Source organism: Gorilla gorilla, chromosome 5, assembly GCF_029281585.2.
Source record: "Gorilla gorilla gorilla isolate KB3781 chromosome 5, NHGRI_mGorGor1-v2.1_pri, whole genome shotgun sequence".
In the NCBI taxonomy this organism is placed as follows: Eukaryota; Metazoa; Chordata; class Mammalia; order Primates; family Hominidae; genus Gorilla; species Gorilla gorilla.
The window spans coordinates 30964723-30987065 of NC_073229.2; the positions used below are offsets into that span (position 1 = coordinate 30964723).

At 47.8% G+C, this 22343-nt stretch overlaps 2 protein-coding genes across 9 annotated transcripts in view; one reads left to right on the forward strand and one right to left on the reverse strand.

The window, feature by feature from the left end:
• PHACTR1 (phosphatase and actin regulator 1) overlaps positions 1-13300 on the forward strand; it is a 572466-nt gene extending 559166 nt beyond the window's left edge. For all 6 annotated transcript variants that reach the window (XM_019029631.4, XM_063707340.1, XM_063707341.1 and 3 more), the window contains 4 exons: positions 3474-3535; positions 8630-8770; positions 11305-11381; positions 12219-13300. In XM_019029631.4, the coding sequence (XP_018885176.1) occupies positions 3474-3535; positions 8630-8770; positions 11305-11381; positions 12219-12234 (296 nt within the window). In that variant the 3' untranslated portion in view covers positions 12235-13300. The remainder of the gene's footprint in view (positions 1-3473; positions 3536-8629; positions 8771-11304; positions 11382-12218) is intronic.
• Positions 1-22343, reverse strand: part of TBC1D7 (TBC1 domain family member 7) — a 61973-nt gene that overhangs the window by 8262 nt on the left and 31368 nt on the right. The window contains exon 9 of one of the 3 annotated variants that reach the window (XM_055390647.2): positions 17195-20042. The exons of the other annotated variants lie outside the window; for them this stretch is intronic. The gene's annotated coding sequence lies outside the window, so the exon portion shown is untranslated. Of the gene's footprint in view, positions 1-17194; positions 20043-22343 lie in introns of those variants that run through there. 3 annotated transcript variants of the gene reach the window in all.

Below are 22343 nucleotides of genomic sequence, written 5' to 3' on the forward strand. Positions count from 1 at the left end.
ATGGTTCTCTTTTATTCTCTTCCCTAATCCTTCTTGTCCTGGCCACATAGTTGCAAATTAAAGAACTACTTGACCAATTCTAACAGGTTGATCATTTCATAGTTTTGAAACTTTTCAGAAATCAACTTGTTTTCCCATAGGTTCTTATTTTTCCCTGTATTCTGGAACTATGTTCTCCTAAATATTTTTTTAAATTTAATCTATTGCGATTGTTAAACAAAAAAAATGTCTAGTGGTATAAGAAAACATCCTCCAATAGTTTGTTTTAAAACTGATTTTCTGAGCTTTCAGCCATTTCAGGAACTGCTCGGTGTTGGGTGGTGGGGAACAGGGCACAGAGATGCCATGGCTCAGCCCTGGAGCTTTGAGAGCCTTGGGTTGGTTTCCAGCCCCACCCTGCCTGGTCCTGGGAGCAGCCCCTGTTCTGTCCAGCAGCCAGTGAGGCCCTGTGCACCTCTGAGCACATAATGAACCCTCTGATGGTGGCAGCTGTAATGACGACATCGTAGGCCTTTCCTGGCCTGTCTTCCCAGTTGCCTAATGGGGTCGTCTTGGTACCTTCTGCCTGAAAATTCATGAACCTGGGTTGGTCAATGGCTTTGAACTAAAGGTATCAATTCTGTAGGTGGTAGCTTGTGGCCCCACCCCTCAGAGTGACCTAAGAAACGCACATAGGAGATGAAGGCTCCATGCTGTGTCAGCTGTGACACAGGATGCCCGCCTTCACGGCTCTGAAGGGACCTGTAGGATCAGAAGTCTGAGGCTAGTAATGAGGAGGAGAGCCGGCCCCACACAAAACATGACCACAGGAAAAAACCTATCTGTGTAACCACTGAGCCAGGTAGGGTGACTAGCCACTTAACACCCCTGAGCCTTCAGATCCTCAGTTATAAACCAGGAGTGGTAGACGAGGTGGTCACTAGGTCCCCTCATGGCCCTAGTATTCTGTGCTTCTGTAAATTTTCACCGTGTGCCCTCTAGCTGTCCCTGGTGACCCAACATCCAGACCACCTTTTCTTCCATCCATTTTCCCACCTGAGACATCGCAAAATGGGAGTTCCCTCCTTCTGGTTCTTGCTGTCTGCCTCCCCATTTAACTCTGCTAGATTAATTCATACTAAGATATTAATGGCTGACGAGTTTAATAGGTTTTATCCCACTGAAATTTGCATTTGTACAAATGTCACTGTCTGGGGGCTCCCTACTTCCGGGTGTTGCTGTCTGCCCCCCAGTTTATCTCTACTAGATTAATTCATACTGAGCTATTAATGGCTGACTAGTTTAATGGGCTTTTATTCAAGAGAAAATTGCATTAAAAAAAAAAAAAACCCTCCGGGAGGGAGATAGGATCTCTAAATCCAAAGGAAAGCACACTCATGGTGACGGTTTCAGGCACTGTAGGGTAGGCTGGAGCAGGGACCTCTGGTGACCTCAGCCCACAGCAAGATGTGGCTGTTTCTTGTGCTGCCTTTCTACAAAGCCTTATGCCCACAGGCGGTTGGGGGGCCAAATCAGGCCCGTGGGGGTGGCCCTCAAGGGCCTGATTTCTGCTCTGACCTTACACCACTTGTGCTAGTGGGAGGTATAGTCACCTTGAGTGTAAAGGTGACACAGTTATCAGATGGTCCCCACCCCTTTCTAGGCACAGGGGGTTTCCTTCCTTTAAAGACCTGTCCCAAGGCCGGGCGCAGTGGCTCACGCCTATAATCCCAGCACTCTGGGAGGCCGAGGCGGGTGGATCACCTGAGGTCAGGAGTTCGAGACCAGTCTGGCCAATATGGTGAAACCCCATCTCTACTAAAAATACAAAAATTAGCTGGGTGTGGTGGTGGGCACCTGTAATCCCAGCTACTCGGGAGGCTGAGGCAGGAGAATCGCTTGAACTTGGGAGGTGGAGTTTGCAGTGAGCCGAGATCATGCCACTGCACTCCAGCCCGGGCAACAGAGCAAGACTCCATCTCAAAAAAATAAAAAATTAAAAAAATTAAAAAAATTTAAAAAATAAAATAAAGACCTGTCCCATACTGAGACAATCAGCAACCATACCTGAATTGCATGTGTGCACCAATACAACAAACTAATGAAGTTACCAAAATATAATTCAACAACTGTGATTTTCAAAATGAGCCAACTAGTGTCCCAGGCAGTCGTGATGCACCCTATGCCAAAATCAACGTGTTTCCTTTTACTAATGCCATTTGAAATTTAACGGCTGAGAATCACAGGCCTTCTTTGATACAAGCTGACTTCCATAGTTTTTCCAAGTCCAACAACAATGCTACGCTGATATCTGTGCTTCCACAGATATCAAGGAATTCTTCCAAGGTTCAGAAGGGAAATGGTCTACCCCAGGTCATCCAGTTAGCTTAAAAGGAGAAATAAGCCCAGATTCTCTGCCCTTCAAGTATCTGCCCCCTACCCCAGACTCTCCCATGTACAGCTATTTAAAAATCTGATGAGTAAATCACCCATATGTTAAGCCAAGAGCTTTCAGGCTCTGCAGTCTACTCTTCTGAGCCACTCCTAAAGAGTCTACATGCAGGCAATTGTATCCCACACTCTGGCCTCACCCATGCTCTGTGGACTTCTTGGAAGATTCAAACAATCGATGGAATCAGGGCTTGTGAAAGGTGAGCGTTTTGAAATTCCTCCTGCCTTGTCTTGTTCCTGCAGCAGGTTGAGGCCAGTCTTCTGCTCTCTCTACCCCCACAGGGCACCAGACACAAGGACTATACCACAATGAGCCTCCTTCAGTGTTTGGGAGGCTCAACAAAGAATGAGTGAGCCCCAGTCTTATCCAAAGAAAGGAGCCTCACATCTCCCCAAATGCCTGTGTGTCCCCGTGTCAACATTCCCACCCACCTCCTTGGGCTGTGCGGTGGCTCGCACCTGTAATCCCAGCACTTTGAGAGGCCAAGGCAGGAGGATTGCTTGATGCCAGGAGTTCAAGACCGGCCTGAACAACATCATGAGACCCCCATCTCAACAAAACATTTTTAAAATTAGTCAGGTGTGGTGGCGTGCATGTGTAGTCCTAGTAGCTACTTGGGAGGCCGAAGTGGGAGAATCACTTGAGCCCAGGAGTTCCAGGCTACAGTAAGCTATGATTGTGCCACTGCACTTTAGCCTGGGAGACAGAACGAGACCGTGTCAAAAAAAAAAAAAAAAACCTACCTTCCTGCCTTGTAGCCACATTTCTCAACCCAGCATCTCTGCCTGGAGACCTGAAACCCCATGTCATGTAAAGAAGGCAAAATGACAAGGTCAGCCTGCTCAGTAGCAATTTGAAACAACACAGGTAGTTTGGAAAGCAATCCCCATAAGGAGAAGGGCAGCTGGGGGAGGGGACAGGAGTACTCTCTTCCCTTTATTAAAATGAGATGCTTGGCCTAGAGCCTGCCAAGGTCCAAAGGATGCACCTGTACACAACACTGTTTACTGAAATAAAAAAAAATCTTAAATATTTTTTTTAGCTCGGAATGAACAAGAGGAACAGGAGGAGAAGAGAGAGATCAAGAGGAGGCTAACCCGAAAGGTAGGTGGTTCTCCATGCCAAGAGCTGGGACAGGAGAGGGTGGGCTGCCTGCCACACCTCTGCCCTCTGCTGGCCTCAGTGGCCTCGCCACCGCCTGGTTCCTCTCCTCCTGTGTCAGAGAGTGCCACTCTCTTACTCTATAAGACCTCTCCACTCAGCTTCATGACCCTCAGTCCTTTCAGCTGGTGACATTCAATGTTGTTTGATTTTGTGACACCCACCTACTCCCTAACAACTCGATGGCTATTGCGTTGTATTTTTGATTATACTAAATGTTTTGTTTTACAAAATTCACTATAATCCCATTAAGCAATGGGAAATTCATAATCAAAATCAGTAGTTCAAAGGCCAGGTTCAGTGGTTCATGCCTATAAACCCAGCACTTTGGGAGGCCAAGGTGAGTGGATAGCTTGAAGCCAGGAGTTCGAGACCAGCCTGGGCAACATGGTAAAATGCTGTCTTTGTCAAAGTAAATATACAAAAACTAGCTGTGCATGGTGATGTGCACCTGTAGTCCCAGATACATGGGAGTCTGAGGTTGGAGAATTGCTTGAGCCCAGGAGGCAGAGGTTGCAGTGAGCCGAGATCGCGCCACTGCATTCCAGCCTGGGCGACAGAGCAAGACTCTGTCTCAAAAAAAAAAAAAAATTACTAGTTCGAATATTACACAATTATTTGCTATGACCCTGGGAAAGTATAGACTTTTTTTTTTTTTTGCTCCCCCTGACACTATTCTTTCCCTAGGAATTAAGAACTATGCAACTTTATTAGGCTAAATTACGAAAGTACTGACAAATTTAAAGCAGATGTTTGAGAAGCACATAAAGTCATAAAACTAGAATTTTAATATAGTCTTAACCCCAGAAATAGATGGTTTGGCAATGCACTGTAGCCTCGCATGCATCTCATTCCACATGAGTGTCCTCTTTAATAATAAACGCATTGTTAAGGCTATTCTTGGATGATGCTGAAAAGTTTAATTAATTGATGACATGCAAGATATAATACTCCCTTCTGTCTGACGAAGTCAAAGTGTTTTTAATCAGCCTCCTACAGTGACTATCTTGAGAGAAAGATACTCTCATATCTTAGCTACAGTTAAGAGGCCCATTAATATTAATTTTAAAAAGGTTTATTAGTGGATTTTTCTCTCCAGAAATATCACACAAAGGAAGAAATTCAGAGATCCTGAAATATCATACCAATTATTAAGGTGATGGTTTGTATTTCTCAACACTTTCCCTGCAAGCATCCCAAATACCTGGTGACAAGCCAAATGCCAACCCAATTAGCAAGAGCAGGACAAACAAGTGCCTGAATGGCCAGACGACTGGCTGGCGTCACCCTGGTGGAGACTAGAGCAAGAGCTAAGTGACTTCACCAGCCAGTCGCTGTCCCACCCGTCAAGGTTGGACCCTTTACATCCTTAAGCCCACCCACTCTTTGGATGCAGGGTGCAGTTTTTCCTGAGATTGAGCGAGTAGTGAGAAGAGCAGGAGAGATGCATTAGCTTTTTCTCGTCGTGTCCTTGAAATGACTGGGGCTTGAAAAAGACACTGTGATAAACTTTCATTTCTGATACAGAAAGGTCTAGACACTTAGAAAAAAAAAAAGTTGTTTAAATCAGATTTTCATCAAATTTTTCAGAATTGGTTGCTGGATCCCCAAAATTCACCCAGTTTTAAGGTTGCTTGCTAAAAGACGGTCATAGAGAAATACTTAGACATTTATTTAATTCCTATCTCTTAACAAAGTTGATATGATTTTGCAGAGAACTTGACTAACTGCATGATTTGGTAATGAGCGAGTAAAGAGTCTTCCTTTCCACACCCATCTCCCTAGGGTAGGTAACACTAGGGATGGGGACCCCAAATAGTTCATAGTTTTTGCAGGTCTCCACAATCAAATATTTGCCTCTTTGTTCCTGCTCACCTCTCCTTTCTTCTCCCAGGGAAATGGCCTTGGAATTTTAGCATTTGCCCTCCCCTGGGACTGGCTGGGGGGTTTAGAAATAAGGAGCTTGAGAGGGGATAACTGCTTCTAAGAGAGAGACTGGAGAACAGAGGGGCAACTTCCACATCTGCTTTTGCGGGCAGAGATGTGGCGCCTTCCGGCAGGTAGGGAACCTACATCATCACTTCCTGGCCCTGTGAAGGTTCTTCTCCTCTTGAGCATTTATCACACTGAGACCAGATGCCAGTGATGGTGGCTGCTTTACAGTGATCTGCCTTCAGCCCAATAACTTCTTCAATAAAATTCTATTTAACTGTAATGCACTAGTAAGAAAAATAAAAAATAAAACGTAGTAACTGAGGCTGATAGCAACAGACCAGTCATTTTCTCTGACCAAACTGAGACTAATATAAAAATTACATGCTTTGTCTTTTTAAAAAAAATATGCCTGCGGCCAGGCGCAGTGGCTCACGCCTGCAATCCCAGCACTTTGGGAGGCCGAGGCGGGCCTGACTTTAGCTGCAAAGATTATTTTTGCAGCATTCAAGGAAGGACTTCAGGTTCCAGATGCCCCGAAGGCTACAGCCAGCACCAGGCCAAAGGTGCGTCTTCTGAGCCTTTCGTGGTCAGGGACATGAGCCCATGCACACGGAGGAGCGTCCTGGTGGCCGTTTGTTAGTGCTGGGGTCCGTGCACCAACTGTGACTCTCAGAGGCAGCAGCCAGCTGCATCCTCGCTCATTCCCTCTGAGCACTTGTGCTCTATGCTGTCTTGATTTGGAAAGACGGTGTCCAAGGCCCCGCGATGTTCAGGCATAAGAAACAGCCCCTGACCTGCAGCATTTGTGCTTAGTCTTCGGTTCACTCCAGACTCTGCCATAGATAGGACATTAGTAAAATCCAGGTCAGTTTCCAGGAAGAGAAATTTGAAAGTCAGGGCTCAACAACTTTTCTCACATCATGAGTGCACTTAGAAAATATCCCTTTGGGCCGGGCTCGGTGGTTCACACCTGTAATCCCAGCACTTTGGGAGGCTGAGAACGGCAGATCATTTGAGATCAGGAGTTCGAGAGCAGTCTGGGCAATATGGCGAAACCCTATCTCTATTAAAAATACAAAAATTAGCCGGACAAGGTGGCACATACCTGTAATCCCAGCTACTCGGGAGGCTGAGGCAGGAGAGTTACTTGCACCCAAGAGGCAGAGGTTGCAGTGAGCCGAGATCATTGCACCATTGAACTCCAGCCTGGGCAACAGAGTGAGACTCCGTCTAAAAAAAGAAAAATGAAGAAAAGAAAATAACACTTTGTCCGGCCCCTTGGGGTAAACCCAGCAAGTCCTGAGGAACACAGACAGGATTCTGAGTAGGAGTCTGTTTATCTGGAGTAAATATGGCAAATGTTGCATGTCTGTATGTATTTTAATTATAACACAAAATCTCCCTGCACTCACATTGTGGAGAACATGTTTTGGAGTCAGGATGACTGCTGTTTTTGTTTACGGTGACCACAGCCATAACAGCCTGGGAAGCCTGTGGGTTCCCGCGACAGGCCCACACTGGTGCCAGAATGTTGTCGTGCCTAAGAAAGCCAAGGGAGGCCTACATGCAGTCTTGGCAGGGGGGCCGGCACCAGAGGCGGCTGAGCCCCTGATCCCCAGAGCTTCCTGCCTTTGGCTGAGAGGGAGCTGCAGGCCTGCCTTGGCCCTGTCCGGGGTGTGCCACCACTCTATTTGATACCTGCCAGCCGTCCTCTAATTGTGCTCTGCCAGCGTGGGAGCAAGTTGGAACATTCTCGCAGCAGCCAAGGGTGTCTGGAAGCTGCCTGTTGCAGAGTCGAAACTGCCAGGGTGGTTTGGACTCCGTTGTGTTTGTTTTATGGGCCTGAGTTGCAAGATTCTATGAAACAGTGTCTTCTAGTAATAGAATTACACAGAGTCTAGGGCTCAGAGGGAAAATTGCTTTTAAATAGCATTGGTTGAACATCATTTGACAGCATCTTAAAGAGAGCAACTGTGTTGCTCCAGGAGAAATAAACCTGGTGACAGGAAGAGATAATAGAAATGTCAGCCTTATGTTGCTAAAGTAGAGGAAGGGTCCTCATGGCTAATATTGGGAGATGGCAAAATACATATGAATCTTCCTTTTACTTGCTTCATCCCTCATTCCTGCAGTCCTTCATCATGGACCATCCAAAGGGCTGGTCCTGAGTCTCCCTTGGCATAAATGTGGCCTTTTTCTGTACTTACTCAACTCCGCATTTGTTGACTGACCTTCCCCTTGAACTTCTTGCAGAGGGCCGTCAGCAATGTTTGGGCTGACCTCTTCAGCCAGCAGATTCCCATCCCTGCATACCCCAGAGTTTGCATACCATTTGCACATATGCTTTTTTGCATCTAAAACCCACACAAAATGCACTGCAAACCCCCCTTGCAGAAAGCACTCAATGTGACACAGATGTGGATTCGCAAATCCAAAATAAGACAGAATCATTGTAGAATGTCCCTGTCACCTGGTGGGAGTAGGAGAGATAAGAAGAAATCCACAACAGGCGCCCACAGCCAAACAGAAAGACAAGCTTCTAGTAATGACTGGGACGCAGCAATGTTATGAAGATAGAGACTGTTTACTATCAATTTGTATAGGTGTAAAAACAGTATTGTGAATATGCTTTGAAGTCCTAATCTTTATATATTCTATACTGAAATATACACAGATAAAATGATATGATGCCTGTGATTTGTTTCAAAGAAATTTACATGTGGATGTAGTCAAGAGTTGATTATTGTTGAAGTTGGTGATAATACACCAAATTCATTATATTAGTCTCCTTCCTTGTTTTGAAAATTTACATAATAAAGGATTTTTTTTAAGTTTAAAAAAAAAAAGATAGAGCTTGGCCTAGAGGGTATGTAAGGGATAACAAAGCTCTCTCTTAGGACCTAGAAAGGTCCCAGTCCCAAGAGTCAGGAGACTTGGGTCCCCCCACCCTGGCCCTCCCCCTGCCCCTGCCCCTCACTCACTATGCGATGCATCCATCGCCTCACTGAACCTTATTTTCCACACCTGCAAGTTCACAGACAGGACCAAGTGCCATGGTCAACCCTTCTGGCTGACTGGGTCCATCTCTCTCCCTCCCTGCAGCTCAGTCAAAGGCCCACGGTGGAAGAGCTTCGGGAAAGAAAGATCCTCATCCGCTTCAGTGACTACGTGGAGGTGGCTGACGCTCAGGACTATGACCGCAGGGCAGATAAGCCGTGGACCCGCCTCACCGCTGCAGACAAAGTAAGCAGAGGGGAGTGCTGGAGAGTGGGAGGCAGGATCGTCTGCTGGGTGTCTCGCTGGGCTCACCGCTGGGGAGCATGTAGGGAGACCGGCAGCCAGGCCTCAGCCGCAGTCCCCATAATGGAGTGTTGGGACCCCAACACCTTTCCCCAGGGGCCACAGATAATCTGCGGAAAGGCTGCTGAATCGGAGAAAACACAAGGCACATAATACTGTGCCCGTTTTACAGGAGGAGGAGCAGCAGCCTAGGAGTCTGTGCCCAGAGAAAGAGAATAGCACTGGATAGGCGTAGACAGGTGAAGGCAAGAGGCTCCAGGCTCATCACAGCCCTTCCGTATAGGGGATGGTGCTGCCAGCATCCAGCGAGGGATTCACCAAACCAAAAGAGAAGACAAAGTAGACGCATAACCTCAGGAGGGAAATAGGGCACAAATCAAAGAGACGTCGCAAAACATATCTCACTGCCCTAGCCCCTCGCCGATTTAGAAAACAAAAAGAATAATCTGAAGTTCAGTTTGTTTTTTAGGAAGAGCAGTGATGCCAATGAGAAATCATTTTCTCTGTCCACCGGACAAGGTATCAGAATGAACCTCTGTTTGGTAATCCTCTCTGATTCTAGTCTGGTCACCATGAGGAGCTGGAGGGTTAAGGGCCTTTTTAAAAATGTAGTCTGTGCGCCAGGCACAGTGGCTCATGCCTGTAATCCCAGCACTTTGGGAGGCCGAGGCAGGTAGATCACTTGAGGTCAGGAGTTCAAGACCAGCCTGACCAACATGATGAAACCCCATCTCTACTAAAAATACAAAATTAGCCGGGCGTGATGGCACGCACCTGTAATCCCAGCTGCTCGGGAGGCTGAGGCAGGAGAATTGCTTGAACCCAGGAGGTGGAGGTTGCAGTGATCCAAAGTCACGCCACTGAATTCCAGCGTGGATGACAACAGTGAAACTCCATCTCAAAAAAAAAAAAATATATATATATATATATTCTGGAATAATGATTCTGCCCAATGTGTAGGTAACGATAGAAACTATGGAGTGTGTCAGGGGCCTTCTGCTCAACAGTCCTGCCTTCACTGTCCGTTTCAGGGACCCAGGGTTTTCTTATATGATACAGCAGGAAGTCATCTATGGCCCAGGCTGGCTACATTATCACCAACCCTGGATCCAGGAGGTGCAGGAAACATGTATGCAGACACATTGCTGCACTTGGCTGGGACGGAAGCAGCAAGAGGCAGATAGACTTCCAGAGATGACCTCGCCTGTGGCGGGTCAACCCACAGACACAATGTGTGGAAGACTATGCCCTCCTCTGTAAACACAGCATTCACATCTCTGCAAGGGAATTTGTGGGAGCAACCCAGGAATTGGCACTGCCATGCCCCTGATAGACAAACCCAGCTCCCCAGGAGTGTGTCATCTAAGTATGAAGAGGAAGGGGCTTTCACTCTTGTCCTCTCCTGTCCATACTCTCTCTGCAGTATGCTTGCAAGGATAACGATATTAGCAAGTGTGCAAGGAAACCACAGACATCTCTACTTGCACCCTCATAGAGTTCTGAGTAGCTCCTAGGCCGAAAACATATCCAGTTTCTCAATGGCTGTTAGGGACAGAAGACAGGAAGCATGGGGTGACCCCTGCCCCCACCCCCAAAGTTGCTACCCAGGCACTTAAACCTAAGCCAGCCTTCTTTTCCTGGGGAGGGCCATTCTGATCCTACATGAAGACTTTTCTCTCCTCAAACTCCTGGGGCCTTGATATTCCCATCAAAGCAAGTATCGGCCATAGACAGAGCTATGCAAGAAGGCACACGTTTGCAATTTCCACCCTTGAGGAAGGAGTGAGGTTGTCTCCGGCCCCAGCTGCCTTCTTTACCAGCCCCTCCTCCTCCCCTGCTCTCTCATGGCCTCTCTTTGCTGTCTGATTCCAGGCCCTACGTCCTCAGTGGCAGTATTATAAGGATGGGGTGATTCGGGATCATCTCAGAACATGTGAGGTTATTCAAAATGTATCTCACATGGTGAAATACATCACTGAAGAGTCAGGGAAGTTGTAAAAGAGCAAAAGCAAACTGTTGGTAGGGAGCTGGCCATCACCTGTCCCCCTAATTTGGTTGGAGAATTTGATCCACGCCTTCTGGAAGTCTCCACCTCGAGGCATCACTGTGCCTGTGCTGAGCTTTGTTTATTTATAGAAGATGAGAGGTTGACATTGAATGTGTTCTTGGGCTCCCAGGAGTGTGGGGTAGGTGTATACCACCACTGATGCCTCAATGCCACAGCTCTATGAAAAGAGGAAGAAAAACACACTTTGGGCAATAGCCTGTCATCATTTGCAACTTAGATTTAGGGAAGGAGGGGAATCTTTGTTTTAAAGGACATCTCAGGTGATTTTTCTTCCTCCCAATGAAAGAATCCATCTTAAACTTGTTTGTCTTTGTTGAAGAAGAAAAATATGTTGTTAGGAATGAACTGAAAGGGGAGTTTTTTTCTGTCTCTCTCCCATTGCACATTGATGGGCTTCTGTTGATTCCAGGCTGCCATCCGAAAGGAGCTCAACGAATTCAAAAGCACTGAGATGGAAGTTCATGAATTGAGTAGACACTTAACAAGGTTAGTATTAAGGGTTTTTTTTTTTCCTTTTTTTCCCTCAAGTTGCAATATTTATCTCCAAATGAAGCTCTCCCACTTGTGGGACATGAGTGGGTTGGTGGTGCCATGGGAGGGAAGATAGTAGGAAGGTAGGCATGCAGTTCCACTTTAGGTTACTGAAACGAAGTGGAACACAGATGGCCCGGGCTAAAACCAACTTTCTGCAAAGTCTGAGTTTCACTCATTTAAACTAAAGGTCTGATAAGCACCAGACTACCAACGACCCCCAGGTGAGTTTTTGTGAAAACTTAAGTCAAGGAGAAAAGATTGTTGCCAATTTGCAACCAGTCAGCAGAGGCCAAACCTGAACAAAATACCACATCCACACGGGACTTCCAAAGTGGACCACTTCTGTTATTCCCTGACATTCTCCCTGACAGTCCAGCATCATGATGATATTTGGGGAAACTGAGGCATGGAGTGATTAAGAGGATTATATAGGGTTGCATTGCTAGTTAGCAACAGAGCCATTGATTTAATTCTGACTTTCTTTTGGGGAGAACATTTAGAGAAATAGGATATAGCAAGTATTTAGTCTAGAGACTCAGAGACACAGATTGGGTTCTGCACCTTGCTGCTGGATCCAGGCTGATGGCAGGAGGTGGAGGCCACCAGGGCTGCCCCAGATGAAACTTTCAAAGCCAGGTGTGTGTTCAGTGGCACTCCTGTGGGGATGACGGTGGGAAGCTCGCACCTCCCTCTCACGGTGAAGAACCTCCCTGAAGATGGGAGATTGGACTGTTGGATCCTGCACCGTTGGCAGCCCCTTGGTCTTGATGTAACTATTTGTTTCCTTAGGTTTCACCGACCTTAACAGTCGAATTCCTCGAGTGCTATGCTGTCTTCAAAACATAAATTTATAAGAACCATAAGTGCTGGTATTTATTCACTTCCCCATTACGATGTAAATCTTCTGAACTGCCTTTTTTTTAAAAAGAAGAAGAAAAATCAAGGAAACACAATCAGGATTTTATGTGTGAAAACGCAAAAGTAATGGCTCGGCGGTCCGAGCTGCTGGTCCCACTTCTGACACCAAAATGCATCCCAACCCCCGGCAGTGCCAAGGGCACCGGCAGGGCCCTGACTGAAGACTGTCTGGCAGGTGGAACGGTCCTTGTCCTCTCCAGCCAGGCCCAGCAGGCACTGCCTTCATGAAGTCTCCAGCAAACCTCTTCCTCACAAGTGTCTGTCACCTGAGTCCAAAGAAAGCTGAAGGGGTGGGTTTGTTTTGGGAGGTACTGTGCAAAGCTAATGATCTGGTTGGACTTCTACACTTGGCCAAAGGTACTGGCTCCAGACATGACATTTGGTTTGGGGGCCCTTTGAAGTTGATGCCAAGAAGGAGGGAACACTTCTCAGTTGCCCATGGCTTTTCCCTCCCTTCAGCCACCACCCACACAGTGAACAAAAGGCAAGGGCCCATTTCTGGGGGAGTCTGGCTGCCTCTTGGCTACGAAGGCTGGCACTGAGCACCCATCCTACTCCCTCTGCCTGAGCTGAGCTGCCTTTCAGGAAGCTCTGGTTTAGAAGGGGAAAGATGTCATATGCTCAGTTCAAATAATCAACCCAACTGTGTTCAGAGAGTCCAGTGTCATAAGTGACCCACACACACACACAGCCATTGCTAAGGTACTCCTGTGTTGTTTATAAGTCTGAGTGGGAGGACTCTATTGAACCCTGTGGGGTCAGAAACTGCTTGGCTGACATTTATTTTCTCTGTGTGCCTCGAAGCCGATGATTATATGGCTTGGGAGTTCTTAGCTTCTGTGTATAGGACCAGTGCATGCAGGCCAGAAATCACTCCTGTAGGACTGGCTTTCCAGCCACTGAGGGACTTGGAACCACTCCATGGCCTTCTCTCTCTCTTTTTTTTTTTTTTTTGCACTGAAGAGTTTCTGTGAAGGAGCCCCAGAGTTGGGCATGTGCCAGAATCAGGCCAACACCAGCCACACCTGTCCACAGTGCCCCTTCCTGCTCCAGTTGATCCAGAGAGCTCCTCCCTCTACCCTCATGATGCCAGGGAGCGTGATTGTGGGTGTCTCTGACTGGGACACCCAGGATAGGGTGTGCAATGAGGCCAGGACCCTCCTAAACCCTAACAAGCATCCTAACGAGGCCCACTGCAGCTTTCGTTTTCCTTCCTAACAGAGCTCGTAGGCCCTCAGTCACAGAGCTCTCTCACCTTCTGGAGTGACTCCATCGTTACCCCAGTCTTTCTAGGTGGTGGCACACTCTCCACCATACATGCCATTTAGAAAGATGCCAGCTTGGCCTTTCCAAAAAGTTAACCAGTCTCCCCACCACAAACCCTGTGGGAGCAGGTTACTCTTAGGATGCACACCCGTCAACGAGGCCATTGCATTTTTTTGCAGGCATGAACGGCTCCCATGTAGGCACTAACCCAGGAGCCGAACAACTGCTGGGGAGAGTTCAGGGCAGCTCTTTGGGCGGTGCCTCCAGCTGCAGCTTTGCCTTGCCACCTGGAGCCAGCACGCCTCTGCCCGACCCAAGGAGGATGCCATCACTAGATCCTATTTTTTTTTTTTTTTTAACTCTTGAATCTGAATAGTTCCTGCCATGGGGAGAGGTATTGTTCAGGGAAAATGTGATCGGGATTTTAGTGTGGCTGTAAACACAGTCTTCCCGAAAGGCTTACTGACGTTTGAATGTGCAAATGGTATGACAAAAGATGTAGGGCTCTTTCGTTGAACTTCTCTATGGCGGGCAGGCGGGCACGTGTTCCAGGTAGAGGTGCCTGCCGGCCAGGCTTTGAGTCTGAACTTCCTCTAACTGCAGCTGGGCTCCTGGCACACGCAGTGCCCTGGCATGATGGTCCTCCCTGGCCAGGAGCGAGTCCTAAGGAAATTCATTCCATTGACCGGACTCCTCCCATGATAGGCCCATGGCTTCTCTGCTGGCCTTAGTTCTTGGCCCTTCAGATTCCCTGGGGATATAAGGCCCAAGCGGATCTCCCTGCAGCCAGCCAGCAAACAGCCCAGGGTTTCCGCCCAAAGTGCCCTCATGTTGCAGTCCACTTTGTGCATGGAAGATATTGAACACAATTTCCACTGCTCTTCCTGCAGGGCCTCTTTTCCAGCAGTGACTTGCTCAGACTGAGGGGTGCACCTCCCCTGCCACTGACAGGTCCTGCGCCTTCAGGATGGGCTATTTCAAGCCCGTTTTAAGTGGCTCTTACACAGGCTCAGCAACCTCTGTGGCCTGCAGGATGGGCTTCTGCTGTCTCTTTCCTTTCTTAAAACCTTAAGGTCTTTCTAGAGACCTATTCAATTTTCTTTTTTTTTTTTTTTCACTACAATGTCGTGACAACTGCAGCAATTTGTGTTACTTTCCAAGATGACAATTTGACATTAATTAAGGGAAAAAATAAAAAGGTGAGCTAGATGACGTAAAATGCATCTCTTTTTTGAAAAAGCTGCAGCTGGCAAGTCAAAGTTTATTTTATGTGTGTAAATTCCCAGCTGAGCATTTTTTCATTTGGATTAGCGTGAGAGGAAAAATGTGAAATGTCTCAAATCAAATGCTTCCTTCTAAAGATTAGACATTGCCCGACCCTGCCCCCGCCCCCAGTCAATGACAGAAGAGACCGCCTCAGCCAACTAGCTTTTTTTAAATGGCTGATATATTCATCTCCAAAGGCCCTCAAAGCCCTGTAAAACTTTTAAAACTTTAGCCTTTATGTCAGATTAGAGAAACCAAACAACGTGACGGTAAATGTGATGAAAAGCTCTGAGTTTATTTTTCTCCCGCTTATGAACATGTATTTTTATTTGCCGAATGAAAATCGTGGTGTGTTGCTTCGATGAATGGAATTTCAGGCTCTCCCTGTGCACAGCCGGTGGGCAAAGGTCACCTTAAATGACTTTTTCTCCCTATCTGTCTGTTAATCCCCAGACCGGTTGCATTTTCCAGTTGCTTCCTGGGTGTCTGTACATAGTTTGTCTTTGTATAGGAGTGAGTGTGGTGACCGTCAATCCCCTAATCTCCCAGGTTCTAATTTAACAGATGATGGCTGTATGAGGAAAACGATGTAAATAGAGAATACAAATTAAACTGGATCTCTGTGGCCTAGGTTTTGTACATACAGAAACTGCATGGTATTTAAATTATTGTTTGTCTCTGATGATGTATGCAGTTTCTTTAAAAACAAACCAAAAAAAAGTAAAAAAAAAAAAAAATTCTTGACTCTTGTGTGTTTTGTTATCAACCAGCAGCAGAAACCACCAAAAATGCTTTGACTGGGAAAGGGAGGTTGCAGGAACGGGAGAGGTCAGCTCATCTGCAAAATACATAGTGAGAGTGAGTGGACATACGGGACAACCGCATGTCTCTGGTATTATTGGGGGAAGGAAGTATTGTAGCACATACATTAACTTTCTAGAAGACTTTTGTGTACTAGGATTTTTTTTCCTCAACTTTTTTTTTTTTTTTTTTTTTGAGACTGAGTCTTGCTCCGTCGCCAGGCTGGAGTGCAGTGGCGCAATCCTGGCTCACTGCAACCTCCGCCTCCTGGGTTCAAGAGATTCTCCTGCCTCAGCCTCCCAAGTAGGTGGTATTACAGGCATGCGCCACCATGCCTGGCTAATTTTTGTATTTTTAGTAGAGATGGGGTTTCACCATGTTTGTCAGGATGGTCTTGCTCTTGACCTCATTATCCGCCCGCCTCAGCCTCCCAAAGTGCTGGGATCACAGGCGCGAGCCACTGCGTCCGGCCTTCCTCAACATTTTTATAAGAATATCTAAAATGTCAACTGTCCTTTTAACGATCTGGGAAGTCTGGAGATCTTGGCTCACTGCAACCTCCGCCTCCCTGGTTCAAGTGATTCTCCTGCCTCAGCCTACCGGGTAGCTGTGACTAGAGGCGTGCACCACCACACCTGGCTATTTTTTTTTTTTTTTTTTGCATTTTTATTTTTAGTAGAAACAGGGTTTCACCATGTTGGCCAGGCTGGTCTCAAACTCCTGGCCTCAGGTGATCCACCCTCCTCGGCCTCCCAAAGTGCTGAGATTACAGGTGTGAGCCACCGTGCCTGGCCTCTATCTCCGTTCTTGAGAAGCCTGAGTATTTGATCTATAAAGCAAAGAACTGCATTGCATAACCTTCTGGTTACTAACTTGTCTTTGAAGGCTTTCAGCGGAAGCAGAGGGGCTGCATTTTAGGTGGGGGACGTTGCTGGGTAGCATATCCTTGGTCCAGCAGTGTAGAAAGGGTGTTCTGGTAAAGGGCAACCTCGTGCCGTGCTGCTCAAACCACCTTGCCTAGGAATCACCTGGGGAGGGTCTTGTTAACATGCAAGTACTGAGCCAGTAGGTCTGAACGGGGCCTGGGAGTCTGCATTTCTAATAAGCTCTCAGGGCCTGCTGATGCTGCTGGTCCAGGAATCACACTTCTGAGTCTCAAAGGCTGGGAGAAGAATCCCCAAAGGGAGCCACCTCTCCTTTGCCTGAGATCTCTGAGTGCCCCCATGTACTGCTCATATCTTTGCTGGGAAGCAGCAGTGAAGCCCTCCTGGATGTTCAGGTCCTGCAGTATTTGCATCAGAGTATCTGTGCCCAGAGCTCTCACCTGTGCAGCCAGGGGGCCCCTGGAGCAGCAGTGGCTATGACAGAAGGGGCAAGTAGTTTACAAAAAGGTTTTCATATTTCAAAAATCCATCAGTTTCTCTTTCTTTCTGTCCTTGCAGAGCTTTTTTTTTTTTTTTTTTTTGAGACAGAGTCTTGCTCTGTCTCCTAGGCTGGAGTGCCATGGAATGATCTCAGCTCACTGCAACCTCTGCCTCCTGGGTTCAAGCGATTCCCCTGCCTCAGCCTCTTGAGCAGCTGAGATTACAGGTGCCCACCACCACGCCTGGCTAATTTTTGTATTTTAGTAGAGAGAGGGTTTCACCATGTTGGTCAGGCCGGTCTTGAACTCCTGACCTCGTGATCTGCCCGCCTCGGTCTCCCAATGTGCTAGGATTACAGGCGTGAGCCACTGCGCCCGGCCACTCTCTGACTTTTGATAAATTAATCTGAGAACTTGATTGCAAGTTTTAGGGCAGTGAAAGGACAAGAAAGAAACAGCTTTGATAAAACTCCTAGCAGACTGCCTGGCAAGAGGGAAGGAAACTGGCCATAATCCTGCTACGGAGGGAGCCCTTTCCCAAGGAAACAAAGGTTGTGGCTACACATTCTCTCTCTGCAGGAAGGGGCAGCCTGGTGTGTCTATCGCATCTGTTTATCTGGGCCTCAATTTCCTCATATGGAAAACAGAGACAGTGAATTAGATGTTCCTAATATTCTTTGGAGCATCAACTTGTCCATGATTTGGGAATATTGGCATTTTTAAAACATTCAACTTAGTCATTAAGAAAGAGTTAACTTTAAAGCAAGTCCGGCTGAGGCCTGTCTCTCTAACAGTTTAGATTCCTCTCCTTCAGGTCACCACAAATCTGCCATCTGTCCCTGCAGTCCCTCCCTGCCATGCACTGCCCTCCTGGAGAGCTGGGTGGCCCTGGGACCTACCCTCCCAAGTGCCTTCATGGGTCCTCATCCCGAAGCCATCAATCAGGTTATCTGACATCCTTCTGCCTCTCCCTGCCCTTGGGCAAAACACCCTGGAGTGCTCTTGGGTCTTGATGGGTGATGTCTACGACACAATGCTTTGTCCCCTACAGCATCGCAGGCTTGAGGGTGCTCTGCGGATGTAGCTACTTAACCTGTTAAGCCAAAGGACACGTTTGACTCGTTTGACTCGGGAAACGCTCCCTGGCTCACTCTCCACAGGTCCTAAGTGATCTCCTCCACGGGTGTGGCTTCAGATGACTCCCTGTCTATGGCTGTAGCTCAGATCTGTCCCAAGCCCCTGGCCCAGGTTTTCTAAAAAGCAGCAGGGTATCGTAGAGTGTCCTGCAACTTGGATGGAGCTAGAGGCCATTATTCTAAGTGAAGCAACACAGGAGTGGAAAACCAAGTATCGTATGTTCTCACTCATAAGTGGGAGCTAAGCTATGAGGACACAAAGGCCTAAAAATGAGATAATGGACTTTGGGGACTCAGAAGGGGGAGGGTGGGAGGAGGGTAGGAATGAAAAATTACACATTAGCTACAATGTACACTACTCAGGTGACGGGAGCACTAACATCTCAGAATAAACTACTATATACTTTATCCATGTAACAAAAAGTCACTTGTGAGGCCGGACACAGTGGCTCACACCTGTAATCCCAACACTTTGGGAGGCCGAGGCAGGTGGCTCACCTGAGGTCAGGAGTTCGAGACCAGCTTCGCCAACATGGTGAAACCCCATCTCTACTAAAAATACAAAAAATTAGCTGTGTGTGGTGGTGGGTGCCCGTAATCCCAGCTACTTGGGAGGCTGAGGCAGGAGAATCGCTTGAACCCGGGAGGGAGAGGTTACAGTGAGCTGAGATCGTGCCATTGCACTCCAGCCTGGGCAACAAGAGCAAAACTCTGTCTCCAAAAAATAATAAAAAGCCACTTGTACCCCAAAATCTATTGAAACATAAATAAATAATAAAATAAAATACAGATATACTAATTTTTGAAAAAGGTTCTCCCACCTGGATGACGGCAGCCATGATCTTTCTGCCTGTGGCCTCAGCATCCAGTCCTGCCATGAGAGTCATGTCTCCAAACTCAGATGGGCTCACCCCACCCTCCCTCTTGGTACCTGCCTCCACTGTCTTACCCATCAAGCCCCACTCTGCAGTGTGGCATCCGTAGTGACAGTGTGGCCCTTGCTCACTTCCGCCAGCCTCACCTCCTGTCCCCTGCTACATCGCTCTCCTCAGGCTTCCCGAGCAGACCCTTCTGGTGTGTGTGATCTGGGAGTCCTGTGAGGGATGCTATTGATGTGGCCATGTTGTGGTGACCACCTCAGGGACAACCAGGGTTTAACAAGGGCCCTCGGGCACTGAGCAACTAAGCTTCCCTGAAAGGAGTCCAAGAGAGGTCTCATGTAGGCAACCTTGGAACTCAATGAGAAGCATACAAAAAAAAAAAAAGTATGAACAAATAGCTGTCTCTTCTGACACCTGGCAGGTGGCGGCCCTGATTTCTAACTCTGGCTAGCTGGTCACTTGATTCCTACCCCAACAGCACCACTAACAGCTCCCACACAGTAAACACTTACCGTACCCCAGGCACTCTGTTAGGCCATCTTCATGCACCATTTTCCTTAACCCTTACAACACCTTGGTCACCGATGAGGAAACTCAGGTCCCCAAACAACAACGTGGGCAAAGTCACACAGATGGTAAGTGGCAGAGGGGCTTCCAAACCCAGGTCTGCCTGACTCTAAGGCAATGCCCTTAACCTCCCTGCTACGCCGACGTGTCGTGGCTTTCCCTCTACCTTCTTGAGTTCACACTTCCTCAGCATCCATCCAGTTATCCCATTTGCCTGTCTTGAGTGATTACATAGTTTTCTGACACTGAGGATCACAGACGGAAAGATCATGGACTGCCTCCAAGCCCCGGCTTCCAGCTCCTCCCTCTCACCTCTCATGCACAACTTTGTCTGTGGTTAAGCTGAGTCTCCCGCTTCTCCACTCCGTGGGGACCTCCCACAAGCATTTGACAGTCAGCCAACATTTATGCCTTCCTGCAAGGGAAGCAGAAGTCACGAATGAGGCACTTGTACAGTGTGGGTCCTACCTAGAGCTGTTGCAAAGGCAGGAAGAGAAGGGCATGCTACCTAATGAGAGAGAAGAACACCAGACACTTCATCGTGTGTGAGCGTCCAGTCCCTTACCTAGAGGCTATTTTCTGGGGGGAAAAAGGGTTCTGCTCCTAATCAAATAATGCTCTCCACATTTCATAATAGGGAGCCATGATCATCCACTATTTCCATGGGCAACACTGCAGAGGAAGGCAAAGGGCTCTCATTAATTAAACTAATGAATTCATCTGCAGGAGACAGGAAGAATAAACCACGGAAACAGAATTGACTAATTCTTCTTCCGTTAAGATGCATCTACCCTAAGCCAGAATTCCAGAACTGGTTCCCTTCCTCATCCATGATGAAGACGCTGCGGCTCATGTGGTCACAAAGGCTTTGTGTTTCCTATGTGGAGATACCATTGCTGTTCTGCCTTTAATCAACAAAACAAAACAAAACAAAAACGAGAAACAGAAATGGTAGAGGGAGGGAGGAAAATGCTGTCTGTTCCTTAATCACCAATCACCAACCTGGAGTGGTCACTGACACCTTGTCCAGTGTGGCAGGGGGGTCCCTGGGGTCCATGGTCCTGGGGTCCATTCAGAGCCCCCACCCAGAAGAGGACAAGCCAGTCTTCAGCTACACAGGTAAAAAAACACTTCACACATGGATTGAACTTCTTATCTCAGACAGTCCTGACCAGGGACGGCATCAGGGTAAAGGCTTTGGTCTCACGCAGCAACCCTGTGGCCAGTCCCCGCAGTGCGGCAGGCCTGCCACTGTGCGACCGAGGCCGTCATGCATGAAGCACATCTGGGGCTTTATGGCTCAACACCTGAGCCTCCTGGAAGGCCTTGGCCGCCTCACTGAAGCCCCAGCGTACTGGCTCTGCAAGGCCCTGGGGTTAAAATAGCAAAAATGCCATCTGGCAAGAGGCTGGCTTTGTTCAGACTGTGTGCTGCGTTGTCGCTGGGGTGGTGGGGACATTTTCCAAGCCACCATTAGAATATGAGCTGTCACCTGGGCGAGCCCCACTCCCCCACGCCCCCAGCCCACTCGTCAGCATCCACGCAATCATGGCAGGAGCCCCTGTGGCAGCTGAGCCACCTTGGGTTTTCCTCAATTCCATCTCACTGACTTGGTGATGACAGCCCCAAAGCAGGCAGGACAAACCCCTTCTTTCTTCCTAGAAAAGTACCTGAAATAACACGCTCATTGTTAGACTCCAGGAGTTGGTGCTGAGGAAGGGTCCTTGGGGCTGGGACACGGAGAACAGCCACCGGTCACTGTAGACCCTTTTGTCCTGGCTGCCTTTCCCCTCTATTGGCACATGTTCCTTTTCCATCAAAAATTTAGTTACGATTATTTTTTTAAAATAAGAAGACCAGAAAGAACACACAGAGCTGACTGCCTTTTGTAGGACAAAACATGAACAGGGAAATTTAACTTGCGTGTAACATGCACACCCAGACAGACCTTATTTCAATCATACCCAATTTTAAAATCCAGGAACCGGCCACAGTAAGGAAAGGCAGGCATGTTTCAGGCTGTCCAGCAGCTGGGCAGAAAAACGGAGACCCACTGGGCCAAACAGTGAGAGGCTCCAATTGAGCCATCCTAGTTCAGGTCTCCCTAGTGACCCCCCTCTGTGCCGGGAGGTAAGTGCGTCTCTTGGTATTTTTAGTTCACTGTAAAGACATGGTTTTTGCCCTCCAGGAATCAGCTAGCTATGCATGAGCAGAAACCCTGCAGGTGCCAAACGTAACTGATTGGAGTGGGGAGGAGGGGAAGGACAAAGAGTGACAGCTTCACGTTTGGAGAGTAGTTGAGTGATATTGGAAGCAAAAAGCATCTCTGATTTGGACTGCAGAGGTGTGCACAGTTCTGCTGTGGTTTCAATCTTACTATAGGCCTCAGTCAACAGGACAGCACAAACGCTCTTTTTTTGACCGGACATTCGGCTGGCTGGGTAGAGTCACTTAGATTTCAGCAGCAAAGCTGTGCGGGGAGGCAAGATGCTGCCTGGGCTGCCTCCCCGGCCTCAGCATCATGCCTAGGTGGAGGAAGACGCCAAGGCAGGTTTCTCGAGCCCAGTGGAAAGCTGCTTGTGCTGCCCCCAGCTCCCTCCCAACAAAACCAAAGGCCATTCATGCTAAAAGGGTCACTTAGTCCAACCCTTCTGGTCACAACAGAGGAAGGTGCTCTGCTGCCCTCAGCACACCAAGGGGGGACACCCCTAAAGAA